Raw genomic sequence first — 13,990 nt, 5'->3', positions numbered from 1 at the left:
AATTAAATAGAATAGCTTACTGCATTATTTATGCCTGCATGAAATCACCGATGTAGTTTATCGCACCATCTGGCGTTTTGTCGGGCGAATAGCGCACCTAACGCGTGAGCGGTAAGGTCGACGGTAGTTTACGCGTTGCGAACAGATGTAATTAACTGCGCCGCCGAGTGTACGGACATAATTTTCACACCGACTTCATAATTTACAAACGGCACGCCACCCCATCGGAAGGGTTAGGCTGGCTCCGCGTTCTCGTTAGCGCCGGAGCGAAATAAACTGTGTAATATAAAAGAATGAGTCGGCGTTACGGGCTCCTGGACTAATTAGCGGCGCGTGTAATGCTGTTCATTACCATTTAAGTGTATTATTGAATATTTATTTAATTAATATCGTAACTAATTATCCTTTTAAAGAAAACTATCTGTCTCTGTAGTGTCTACACGCCGACCACTACGGTCACAATACTTTTTTTGTTAAATCATACTCGCGCGTTCAAATTTGAACACCGCTTTGAATTCGGACTCCATCAATGATTTGGTAGCTAATATTGAGTGTAAATTGTAAACATTCTTTGTTACACATGTAAATACAGCGTCAGGATCTTACCACCATTGTAAACCTAACCTTTACATGCCCGAATGGTAGATCATCTCGTAGATCATCGTATGTTCGTCACTGTGCCATTAAGAAGGAAGATACGTGATACACCTGTTAATCGCATATAACTCTGATTGTCTCTTTAAAGCAGGCCAGCATACCCGGCATCTGAATTATTTGGCCATAATCGTATTGGATATATTATTGAAATGTATTATCATAAGTAAAAGTGAAATATATATTAATAAATTTCGTAAATTTAAAAATAAATTTTTAATCTTTTTTTAAGAAAACTCCGATTGACTCTTGAAAGTAAATAAGTTTTACTGGTTTCTAGATTATTTAGCGTTATAATGGCGGTAACCGTTTTAATTAGCACGCTTTTAATGGTTTTCATTAAATACATTATTTTTGAATGCAATACATAATTTGTAATTAAATACCTTACTTCATAAAGTTTAATTTTATAACCGTTATTGAAAACCATCCATGTCTCTGGAAGACAAACTGCTAACCGTAATCTACTATGTTACAAAAAGATAAAAAAAAAACTCGGGCTATCTGGATTTAAAACTAACTAACCTGGTAATATCACACGTTGGATTTCAAACCCGTTTTACAAAATATTTTGAACAAGATAGATAAATTTGTTTTATTTATATACAATTTTGACATGTAAATAATCTGCATTTTGTTTGTTTCAGATCTCGGCACGTTATACTGTATGATATATGATACGCAAGGCTTATGGCTACATGAGGTAAATACGTTTATCTTTTCATGCATATATCTCTTATGGTACAAAAATCCATCGCATCGCAATTTGGTTTTAATTGTAATAATGAGTTTCTGGTAAGCTAACTTTCTAGATCACGATGTGTTTGGAGCGCATGTAATTTGTTATTTTGTATTTGTATATATAAAAATAACTCCCTAATAATGTCCAGTTTTAAAATTACTGTTTCTACGACCACTTCCTCATCCCTGGTCCATATTGCCACCCTCAGGTTGTACGCCAGTATCTATGCAATGTATCTAGTACTGCATCCGTGTAATACACACACGAGTTCGTGTGACTTGATCTTGCTATCACCGCGTGATGGACTCTGTTATACAGCCTGAGAGTGTCTGTTGTTCGACTAACAACGATGACCATCTCAATCTTTAGTTCCTGAGCCTCGTGGTCTAAATTTGATACATGTTTCATTCAAATCTGGCATTCTTTTGTTATACCCACGTTGAGCGCTTTCGAATAAGTTATTACTAAGATAATATAGGGCGAAACGCAACGTAAGATATCCTGGACCTGGAGGATGGAAGACTTAGTGGTCGGAAGACACTGAACGCTGGTCGATCCTTTTCGATAAAATGATGACGAGTTAAAAATATTTTAATTATAAGATAATAACTTTGCAACAAAAAATGTCTTAATAATTAAAAACAAAAATTAACAACTTATTTTCTTTAATTTACATAAAATATGCCACGAAGTTTTTTTTTTTTTTTAATTAATTCGAACGAAGGCACAGGAAACAGCCAGTCGGTCAACTGCGACGAAATGTATTCTATCCGAACAAAATTATTCCGAAGGATACGAGAGTAGAAAACATAAAACAGAGCGGACCGTCTTAAAAACGAAAAGGTCCATTCATTGATTCGGAATCCCCTCGAAGTACACTTCGCATAATGCGATACCACATTTATTCAGTCCTATTGATACACATTGAAAACTATTCGGTCGCTGTGAAAAAGGCGATTGTTTTATTTAAAGACTACACTGGACCTTTTTTAATAATAATGATGAATAGCGCTTTAACTTTGGGGCAAAGAAAAACATACAAGTCAGGCTTAGTAGATCGAACACATTTGTAGTCTCAATTTAAAAGCAAGTATCTATATATGTAGGAAGTAAATGTAATACTTATTTGTGAGCAAAAATGACCCTGTATGATATGAAACTCTGAAACTTGCAATGCGACAAACCAATAAATGTATTACAGTACAAAGTCTACAGGTACAGAACAAATTAATTTTAATATGTAATCCGTATTTTAGAACCGTTTTTTCTTACCATAATTTTATATGGTATTTATTATTTCTGGTATCATTGATTTATGTACACTTATATCCAATCACCTAATAAGTTTTGTTACGTTAATTCTGTGTCTCAAATGTAAATTCGCATTTATCTTAGTCTTAGCTAGCTAGCTTAGTATACGTTCTTCTATAACTTGTTTTGTAGGAATTTATTCCCTATTAAACATACGAGTATAATATAAATATTAAGTTATAATTGTGAATAGAAACTTAATTTGCTTTATTTATTTGTTTACAACACATTATTTTAATAATGATTTAAGTCTCTATGAACTAACATTTATATTTATTGAAGACATGCACTACATTCGTACGAGTGTGTTTTTTTTTCTTTATTTTTTTAGCCGATGGCCGCCCACTGCAAGGCACAGGCCTACCCCCAAGGATCACCAAGATGATCAGCACCGACCACCAGAACTTAAATATGTCGTCGATCGCTAATTACAACATATACAATAATTTCAATAAGAATAAAATCTAATGAAACTCTTAACTTCTGTATTGATTTAAAGACAGTGTACACAGAGGTATTTTTATGTTTGTTCAGTATTAAGATAAGGAAATCATGGTCTACGGGTCAAATATTTACGGTCAATAATTTAGTTCGAAGTATCGTCGCTTCTGTCGTTTTCCAATCTCATTTTCCACATCACAAAATCACCCAATATTGCAGTAACTTCAGTTCACTCTATCGCTACATATTTACAATTTAGATCATAATATATACAGGATAATTGGTTATATATAAAAGCTTTAAAGGGGTGAATTTACAGCTCGTTTGTCAGTAAAATCTTTAAAGTATTTGCTCTTATTTTTAATCGTACTGTATAAAATTGTCATTCTGAAATATGTAATATTAATTTAATTTTAATATAGACGCGACAGACAGTGAAGTCTACGCGGAGAGATGGTAAACTATAATTATTTTTAATACATAGTAATTTGAATTTAGAAAACTTTTTTTACAATGTTATCGTTGATTTTTGGATAGTGTATACCATACATTAAATGAAAGCAAAATACATTCGCCCCTTTAAAGATTTTATATATATAACCTTGTATATAGAAGGAACGGGATTATATTTAGAATTGCTTTATTTAATTAATTCTGTCACCGAAGAAATTTGTATATATAGTTTTCAACTTTAATACGTGAAATTTATATATAAGTTCATAATAATTTTTTTCGTTTCTACTATTATGATTTTATTATTTCAGCTAAGAAAGACGGCCACTGTTGTACATAGTACTATGGAATATCAAATTTTCATATATAGAGGTTTCAATATAACTGACATTACACTTATACAATCTTGTCTACTAGCTATCTTTGCAACGATATTGATGGGGAATACCCAAGGCCAAAACACAATGTGTATACGGTGTAAATTACATAAATAAAGTTGTGAATACTTATGCTAAATGACGTGCGCCAGCGCATTCGGTATGCAACGCTCGCTCTCGCCCGGCCCGTGGACTGAATGAACATGAGCGATTAAGCTTTTTGTTAACAAGATAAAAGCTTTTAAATTTAGAATATTTAGTTTTTTATTTCGAAACTCGGCTTTTAGTATTCGTTTTGTTTGCATATATTTACATAAACGTTAATAATCCGATTAAATAAAAAAAAACATTTTTGTGTATTATGTTTGCACATGCCATGTTATATTTTCATTGATTCTGTTCAGATTCAGTCAGAATATATTAAAACTATTTTATAAAGGTCTTTCTGTAATTTAAAAGATTTTTAAAGATAATCATTATCATCGTCTTCTCAAATAAGATATGTTGAATCCTTGAAGCTTTATTTAAGTAGAAGGGTATTTTAGTTTTTACCAAATTGTGCTGGTCTGGTATACTTTTCCAGACGTGCAAAATTGATCACTGTAAATGATCTGAAGTAAAAATATATGAATGAACATACAAGATAATTAGTTAGGTGTTAAAGTTCTAAACGAGCAAACAATTCGTCAGCAAAAAGCTTTAAACTTTTACACCGATTTATTTTTTGTTTACAACTTTATTTTTTTAATTCAATACGACAGACCTATGGCCGTACAAAGTCTGCAGAGACAGATTGTAAACATTAAATACATTTAACACACAAACGCTTTTCCTTCGTCCTGTATTTTATTATTACGTTACTTATTATTTTTGAAATTGATTTTTGAACAGGCTGTACGGTATATTAATTGACAGCAAATGAGCTATACATTCACTTCTTTCAAGCTTTTACACCTATAACCAATCTTCCTGTGTATAAGTCGTAATACTAGGTGTTATACATTTTGGTTCAGATATAATAAATAATTTTGCTGATCGGAGGAAACAGTTCCTCGCTTTAAACTCCCCAAAAGTTTCTTCTTCTTTTCAGCCTATGGGTGCCCACTGATAGGCTTCCCCAAACATGGAGTCGAGATGACTGGTCTTGCCCTGTCCTGCCGTGCTGGTCCATCTAGTGGAGGGAACGTCGAATTTTGGATCAAGGACGCACTTGCGGGTTTTCTTATGATGTATTTCTTCACCATTAGTAATGTGCATATTAAATCATATTTCACATTATCTCCTGAGAATAAGCTGAGAATCTTATCTTTAATCATAACATTTCTCAACCACTAGGCTATAAAATTCAAAAATAATGTATCGAACAATATCGGTTGTTTCACATCGGTAAGACGATCCGATACACCTGAACATAAACTCGCGTTTGTATATTCAGCGCGATCAGTCCTCACTAGAGGATTACACTAGAAGCGAAAAGCGTTTTTAATCGGTTTAAGTGTCACGTTATTTGAGTCTTTTTTTCTTTCATCTACACTAACAGACATGGACCTGCCCCCTACGTTCCCAATAGAATATTTTAGATGCTACATGCTTCTGTATTACAGAATTGGAAATCGCCCAGTTTTTAGAACGCTGAGGTGGAATTTCTTTGGAGTGACCTGGTATAAAAGATTCACTCTATACTAGTTTAGCATCATTTCGACTCTTGAGTGACCAGGTATGCCTTCTCCTAGTTGGTAGTTATAGCCCGTCTAACATTACTACCACCCTTTGAATCGCGCGACTCTTTGCAGAACTTTCGTGGTCTTAGGAGATTGTTAGTTGATAGCTTTAGCTCGAATTGCAAACCTTCGCGACCCTATCTTTATCCATTCACACTACCCCACTCCAAAACATACCCACACTTTTGACATACAAAGGTCGGCCGGTATTCGCTTACTAGTAGATACCACCGTAAGGTAAACAATAACAACAAATGAACTATTTAAGATCATCAAAGGTGTTGAATGCATGCCACTTCCGAGCAGTTCTATTGGATATCTATTGAGAAGTTCTACGTCTAACAATAGACGTACTAAGGCTGATATGATGACGATTTGCAAAGGTTTGTTTTTTAATTGCCTCTGCTGTTGGGAGCCTCTCGTACCCCCTATCTTGTGTGTGACAGGGACTATTTTACATTATACAAATTTTCACGAACATTTTTATTTTCTCACTCTCTCACTCTTTCAAGCATCATATGATCTATCGTTCGTTTCGTTTCTGTCTTACCACAATTCTTAATTTGCAAAGGTTACATCACTTGTTATGTATGAGATTTGATAACTTCTTCAAATATTAATTGTAAATACAAGCGTGCACCTTGGACCGCACGTCTTACGTGAGCAGAGATCCCAGTCCTCTCCTAGCTTAGCATAACACAAAGCTCGGGGCGCACTTGCGACCTTCCCCGACGCCGGCGCATTCCATTTGAATATTTCCACGCCGCACAGCCCGGCCGCAGCTTTAGCACGTGTTAATATTTCATGAACTGAAATTTTAATTTGTAATTCAATCGCTGCGACGTGGCTAGACTGTTTCGGTCGACGATGTTTTGTTTAGTTTATTACGCTGTATCAACTTGTGTTGCGGCCATTTGACCATTTTGTGATTCGTTCATTTTGTTTGTTTGAATTATTTATATTTCTTTATTAAATGGCACGCTATTTTATTTGGTTTATGATAAGTAACCTTCTGCTTACGACGGACCTCATAATGAGGCTTCAGGTCACCCAGAAAGCAATGAAGAGAGAGTGAATCAGAAATGTAAAGATCCGAGAAAAAAAAAGCAAGAGCAGGCAGTAGTAGATAGATACTATTATAAATCTATTTCTAAAATCAGTTGACCTCCTACGGTTGAAACTATGACGATGAATTGATGATTTAAAAGTTATATAGCGACTCCTATTACCCAACATACAATTATAACCAACTTATATACAGTCACTGAGTTGATTAAAATTATAGATGGATTCGTAATGGCACAAATAAATTACGAATATTGTCGTCAAACATCAACGCTAATAGTTTCTAAGGGCTTTATTCATAGGGAAATTCCCACGAGATACGCAACGAGCACTTACGTCGAATCTTAATCGAATAAATATTGTGTTTGGGTTATGTCGCCGACATGTTTGCTGTTTGGAGATGTCGAAATGTCAGCCTGTTTATACTGGCGTATTTTATCGAGAGATACAGCTCATTCGGAATTGTGTCAAGATTTTCTTGACATAGATAACGCCTAGAAATTATTAAAATAATTTTGTCGCTGTTTCATTCCTATAGTGTGTAGACAATTGACTTCTTAATTGATTAGGTAAAGTTAGGTCACGTGGAGACACATAATAGCACATTATTGTTAAAAAGTATTTATTGAGGGTAGATGAATAAAATGTATCTTGCTATTACTTGTTTGTTGGAAGGTATAAATAACGATACACCAACGGCATAGAATGAAATGTTTGGACCGTGTCTAAGACGTAGTGTTCGAATCTCTCAAGACAAACGGAAAGATTGTTTACAATACACATTGTTATTAATAATTATATATAGGGCGTGAGGAACTGGATAACAACGATGCGTCATTAATTTTTTGAAGCTATGGGGAGTTAAAAAGGTCGAAACTTAAATGTCAGTCGAAGATAAAAAAGGAAGAAGGCAAATATATTTATGCTAATACTAGCATAAAAAAGCTATCAAAAATATATTTGCATTTAATTCGTATAATATATATTTAACTTTTCAATAAACAAACAATTACAATGTTTGTTTCTTTTGTAAATATTGTTTATGTATGTTGTAAAAGAAAGAAGTAGAATTAGGATTTCCTTAATAATCCTTGTTACCATTAACAGGGCAACCGTAGTAAGCGAGCAAATGAATGTATTAATTTTGAAATTCGACATTCCAATAAATCACGGACAGCCGAAACGTTTATAATAAACGATCAATTCCGGCGCTCACCTATTAAAACGGAAAATTCGATTCCGGACATAATGCTTCATTTTATATAATTTTACAGCTCAACCGGAATTAACGAAGCGTTCCTTCCCATCAATAAATTTCGTCGATAACCGCAGACTCGATATCGGGCCAGGCCCTACTCTCCAATAATACGATAACGCAAATCGTACGCTCCGCTCATTAATCTTAAATAGCAAGAAATTCACTGTTTTAATACCGGCTTTAATCTAAAATGATCACGAACCAAATTGTTTATTATACCTTTCAAAATTATTGTCCACGAATTTGTTGGCTTTTCTCAATTTTATGAATACGGCCCTGGTTGTATCGATCTAATCAGATCTAATGGAGAAATACCACGCTTTTTTAGAACATTGTATTTGTAAATTCAAGTGATGTTTAGTGATGAATTAATATATCTCGAAGCAAAATTAGATGCAACTCAAGTGTGAATCATAAAATTTTTGTGTGTGCCTCAAAAAAGGCTTTAACGTAGCAATGGACAAGTTTGCAGAGAATTTCGTTAGGAGATCGAATTAAAAATGAGAAGATCCGCAGAAGCTGGAGTCGTTGCTGGTCTGTAGTGGCAGCGGAACACTTCGCACGTACAGCCGATGGCGGCTGGTGTCGAAGGGTTTTCGAGTGGCGACCACAAGCCGGTAGACGATTGATAGGTACGCCACTTGGTAGACCAACAGTGGTGGTCATCGTGACGATCTTTGGATGAGACATATGCCATGATAAATATGCGATTCTTAATGTCATCACGTCGTTCATTTTAATATTCATTTCTCATTCTTTCATTTTTGTTATAAATATAGATTTTATTAATAATAATTTTTAATTAATAATAATCACAAATAATTTATTTTGCTCTTCTTTTTGTCTAAAAATATTGTTAGATTTTCTTATATTAAGAAATAAACCTCTGTCTATAATGACTCAGGCAGATCGAGAAATACCTATAACGTTAAGTAGTCTAATTGACAAAGAATGTCTAAAGATAAAAGTACTCGTTATATAAGTCGAAATACTTAAATTTATTATACTCTGATTATAGTGTACCCTATACATTGTCATTTCTACATATAAGAGATTTTTATGTGGGTATTAAAAATATAGTTTTCAATTTCTATTTTTATGCGGTGTAAAATAATGTTCGACGTTGAATATATCCATTAAAGTTATTTCCCACGAATTGGTTTTTCTAATTTTTAGACACGGCCCTGTGTGATAATGGACGTTTCTGGAGTAACACGACGGTGTCAATTTAACTTTATAAATAGAAAATTCTAGTAGCTTAATTTTATTATCATTCTTTTGTAAATAACAAATAAGTGTAAAATTTACATAATAGTTATTAAAAATAGGTTTTAATAAACAATTAGTTTACAATTTTATTTATATAATGTTTTACTGTGTCGACATCATGCGAGGGTATATATCATGTCTTGTTTATGACCTCATTTCGATTGCTGTCAACTAAGCAGGATTTAGTGCGGAAAGGGTCAACGCATAATATAGATAATATATAATCAATTTATGTGATATTATAAATATATATTAGCGTGACTGCTTTGTAAAATCGCGTAATTGTTGAAAAGGTTAAAAATCATTACGAGTTTTACGTATGATGTTACGCAAGTGGCCAACAATAGTAAGATCATGTAGTGTAACCTTGTGAAAAGATTTGACGATCCTCAGAATAGAGGAGAAAAATAAAAAAAGGTAACCTAATAAAATATAAATTTAAAACAAAACTTTCCATAATATATATGATTTACCCAAAATCTTGGACTGATCATGATGAAAATTAATATAAATTAGTTAGGCTGGCGTGGATATGACTCGCTAGGTAGACTGGATGGATTCGATGACCTTTATCTGCTGCTAAGATGTTAATGAAATTCAAATTAAAAATAATTACACGCGTATCTTTTACTTTTCATATCTAAATCCGACCCTGTCTTCTTTAAGTAAAAAAACTTCGTGTATTACATTCAACAAGTTTTATTTTCGCAAAAATAAATTATTTTGTATTACCTGGGCTTTGTTAGAACTGAAATCGATTCCAACGCCCTGATATTAACACAAACGTAATATCTTATTGTTAGCCATTGTAAAGAAAATTATTTCTATTATTTATGTTTATTACGCCTGTTATTTCGTAAATTGGAATACATTAATTCACTGAATAGGTAAGTTTCACACATTTCGATTTTGTTTCATACCTCATGAACATCAGTTTAAAGTTCATTTTACTTTGTATTCCTTAGTTTTCTACTTAATTAAGTTTCAATATTCGAATTGTTTCGCGAAATACCTCGATTAATTTTTAAATACGATGAAAATTCATCATGTTATTTTCATGAATATACAAATTGAATTAATGTTCATAAATTTAAATGAATACTAACTTCACGTAACTAATTCATAATCGTACTACATGAATTAATTTGAGATATTGAGCATATACCCTTTATTGCCCAAAGGAATAACTTCTCATTTACTCCTTCCGTAGCAGAAATAAGAAGAAAGCCCGGCATAGATTTTATATTTAAGCTCTTAGAAACGAGTAATCATGCATACAAAAAAACAATATCTGTTTATTCAACTTAATAAATCATTCAAATTACGCAACAGGTTCTCTTGTCTCGTTTTAAGTATGGAAATACTTTTGATAGTACAATGTTCATTGAATTATTTCAATTATTGCGAGTACAGTTACAATTTTAAAAATAATTATAGATAAGACTTAGGAAGAGGTGGCTGGAATGTGTAGAGGAAGATTTGAGGAGTATAGGAAGGAGATATCTTGGCAATTAACCGGAAAGGATAGAGCGGGATGGAAGAAGACCATAAAGGAGGCCAGGACTCGTAAAAGGTTGTAGCGCCACAGGAAGTAGAACAAATTAATATAGGCAAAGGAGAGGGTATTTGCGAGTGTGCGCGCCTGTGTTATATTGAACATGATGTAACGGCTCAAGCTGACATTCCCAAGCCTTCGAGATGAGCTACATGAATGAGGTTTAGCGCGAGGCTAAGCGCCACCCGCGCTCTGCCTCTTAAGCCTGAAGAATCTGTAATATATATCAAAACAAGGATGAGAGCAGAACATACCTTCAGTCCTTAAAAAAAATATATTTTTTATATATATTTTTTAGTAAAGCACAACCCTAGGTATAATCTAGTTTAGACACATTTCGACAACCCTACGGTACGAATGGGCAATAATTAATAAACGCTCATGAGAAATTAATTCCGCGCAATGACATGAAATTGCATTCATAACTTCAACACGAAATCTCAATCTCCGTACTCACTTGGCATACAATCAAGTGTAATTAGACGCAGCTATTGTATTCGATTTATGGCTCCTGTATACTTATTGTATGTCCGCCAAGATTTCTTAACCGAAGAAGTTTCATTCAGCAAAGTGACTCTACCGTTATTGGATTTGATTTGATTTTGACATTTAATATCAAATTGGAGTCTCTCCTTACCTTCACAGTTGGGAAACAACATTTTTCTTAGGAGGATACGAGACGTAATACACTGTGCGAGGTCTAAACGGTTTCCATACAATGTCTTAATTCACCATCACTGAATAGTCGCGATGTAAATCATTTTAAGTTTACCCCTCTCAGAAATTGAACTTACAACCTGTGTTAGGTTAAGTTAGATCTCAATGCTCCGGAGGTTCAAGTGAGAACACTCTTCACTAGTTACATCAATTCTTAAATTACCAGTAATTAATTTTCAACAAATACTCGATTTTACAATACTTTAGAAAAAAAGAGGCAACGTAATCCAAAACTAACAATAAAACAACACTTAATGTGTCTACTCAAACAATATGTGTTTAATTTAATTTCACTTAAGCCAAGCTCACTCACTCCTGGTGAATGCGAGTGACCCAGTTTCTGTCGCGAATCGATTGACTCGACGGCTTGCAGTCTAATCAGGCACGGGCTAGAAAATTACCTTTTACGACTCCGAATAGGGTCATGCGGCGTTATTAGCGTGCTGAGAACATAGCCAGTAATCTGCAACGCTCGCATGATCCCTTAAATACCTTTGATGCCAGCTTTAGTGAGCTTTCGTTGCTGCGAAAGAGTTTTCACGTTGGAGAGGTTCAAAGCTCTGTTTTCCTCATGATTATTTCCGGTTACGCTTGGTGCTTTGAAATTTTAAGCCTTTCTGAACATGTTCAGATACATCCAATTATGATGATTACCGTTAAAATTTTATTTAGTATGGATCCTTGACAATCATTTATAAGTGCTATTTTACATTTCGAATGATCCATTATGATCTTGTGATTAATGTCAAGGAAGACGAATTTGATAATTACTAGTATCCAATTAAGTTCCATGTTCCAAATAATGACATCCATGAACTACTGTTCCAAACTGGATTTCAGAAGAGCCGACAGAAAACTCAGTATCACTTTCACAATTTATTCTATAACATAGAAGATGGATAGGTGACTTTATTGTGTTTCTACATTCTGTCAAATTCGGTTCTTCTAGAATTCTCATAGCGTACACCAGTATCATTATAATGGTTATATCTGGATAATAATTTGAATAATTTGGATAAATAACAGCGATTAAAATACTAGGCATTTCAGTTACCACACGAAAGAAACAACGTTATTTTTTAAGAGTATAAGACACTCAAAACATATAGGTTAATGAGCAATTAAACGTGTCTTGAAAATTGATTATGATGGTATATAGGCATCAGTGGAAACAAATAGAAATAGAAATACGAGTACCTAGTTATCAGTAATTGTATCTCTGGTCATGTAAATTAATTCAATACTTATGAACACCTACTATAAGATTGACAATTATTTAAACTAAATTTAGAAACTGAGACCTTTTACATATATTAAATTTGAATGCTTTATTTGTAAAATCGTAGTTTATTTAAAGGTTTTATATTTCTTATACTTTGACGTCACGAGCGGCAGCTTAATACGCGGTATTTCAGAGCAATTGGGTTGAAAACTCCTTCGAGAAAAGTTCGCAGCGAAATTTTTGGTGAAGGTTGAGTACTTAGTTGTATGTTTTTTTTAACTAAAGGTTGCATTTATACCTAACTTAGTTTATTTGAAGTTTTATTTTTTCTTTTATTAAAGATATAAATTTTGAGACAAATGCTAGAACAATTTATTGATGTTATTCTATTGTGATACAAGCTAAGTATGTATACCGGAGGAGTTGTTTTAAATTAGACTATTAAACGTAACAGCACAAAGTCTCGATCATTTATTGTTTCAAATATTCTCCACATTGAATCGTTTATAGTAAGCGCTTGTAAAGAGAAGAATTCCAAGAGGGCTCAATTCAATAAAGACTAGGATCAAAATATATATATGAATTCTAAAGTCATCATATAAAAAGGGAAGAAAAAGACACCTTTACAAATGTCCTTTAATGCTAAATAATTTTTATTGTAATACATTGTTTTTCAATAATAATCATCTCAAATTTTTTTAATTCTTGTTTTATCTGTGTGTATACATTTTATATCTTATCTAAGATAAACACTAAAGTCTGTGTTTTGCACTTAAGGATTTGTAAATAAATAGAACATGTTTTTCGTTCATCAGGTTAGTCGCTCGGACACGTCTACAGAACATACCATGCTATAAGATACTAATATATTTAAAGAAACAGAAAGTTAATAAACTCTTTTGTTTTCAGTCATATCTGTCAGATATATAACAACTAAAAATAAATAAATTCATATTTCGAATAGCTTAATCCAGTTACAATCTGTTTTATTTTTAATCTGTTTATGGAGTCTGCATAATGAAGCCCGCGCCGCGGTAATGACGGAACGTCAAATTTATTCCCCCACTGACGTCGCAAATGACGTTTCGACTTCACAATATTTAATTTCATACGTCAAACTTTATCGCGCGCTTCCTCGGCTTTGTCTGTGTTTATTATCGTTTTTCAAAGCCAATATTATTCCAGATTAATAAATATTCTTATTA

General features: G+C 33.3%; 1 protein-coding gene across 1 annotated transcript in view; it reads left to right on the top strand.

Moving 5' to 3' along the window:
• Positions 1–13,990, top strand: part of LOC137922125 (carboxypeptidase N subunit 2-like) — a 268,323-nt gene that overhangs the window by 51,007 nt on the left and 203,326 nt on the right. Inside the window, exon 2 of the mRNA XM_068765007.1 lies at positions 1,302–1,357. Coding sequence (XP_068621108.1) covers positions 1,322–1,357 — 36 coding nt within the window. The 5' untranslated portion in view covers positions 1,302–1,321. The remainder of the gene's footprint in view (positions 1–1,301; positions 1,358–13,990) is intronic.

This window comes from Battus philenor, unplaced genomic scaffold, assembly GCF_028537555.1.
Source record: "Battus philenor isolate CCGP_79_NKW_IND1 unplaced genomic scaffold, ilBatPhil1.0.hap1 SCAF_2, whole genome shotgun sequence".
Taxonomy (NCBI): Eukaryota; Metazoa; Arthropoda; class Insecta; order Lepidoptera; family Papilionidae; genus Battus; species Battus philenor.
This window is presented reverse-complemented; position numbering and strand designations above follow the sequence as displayed.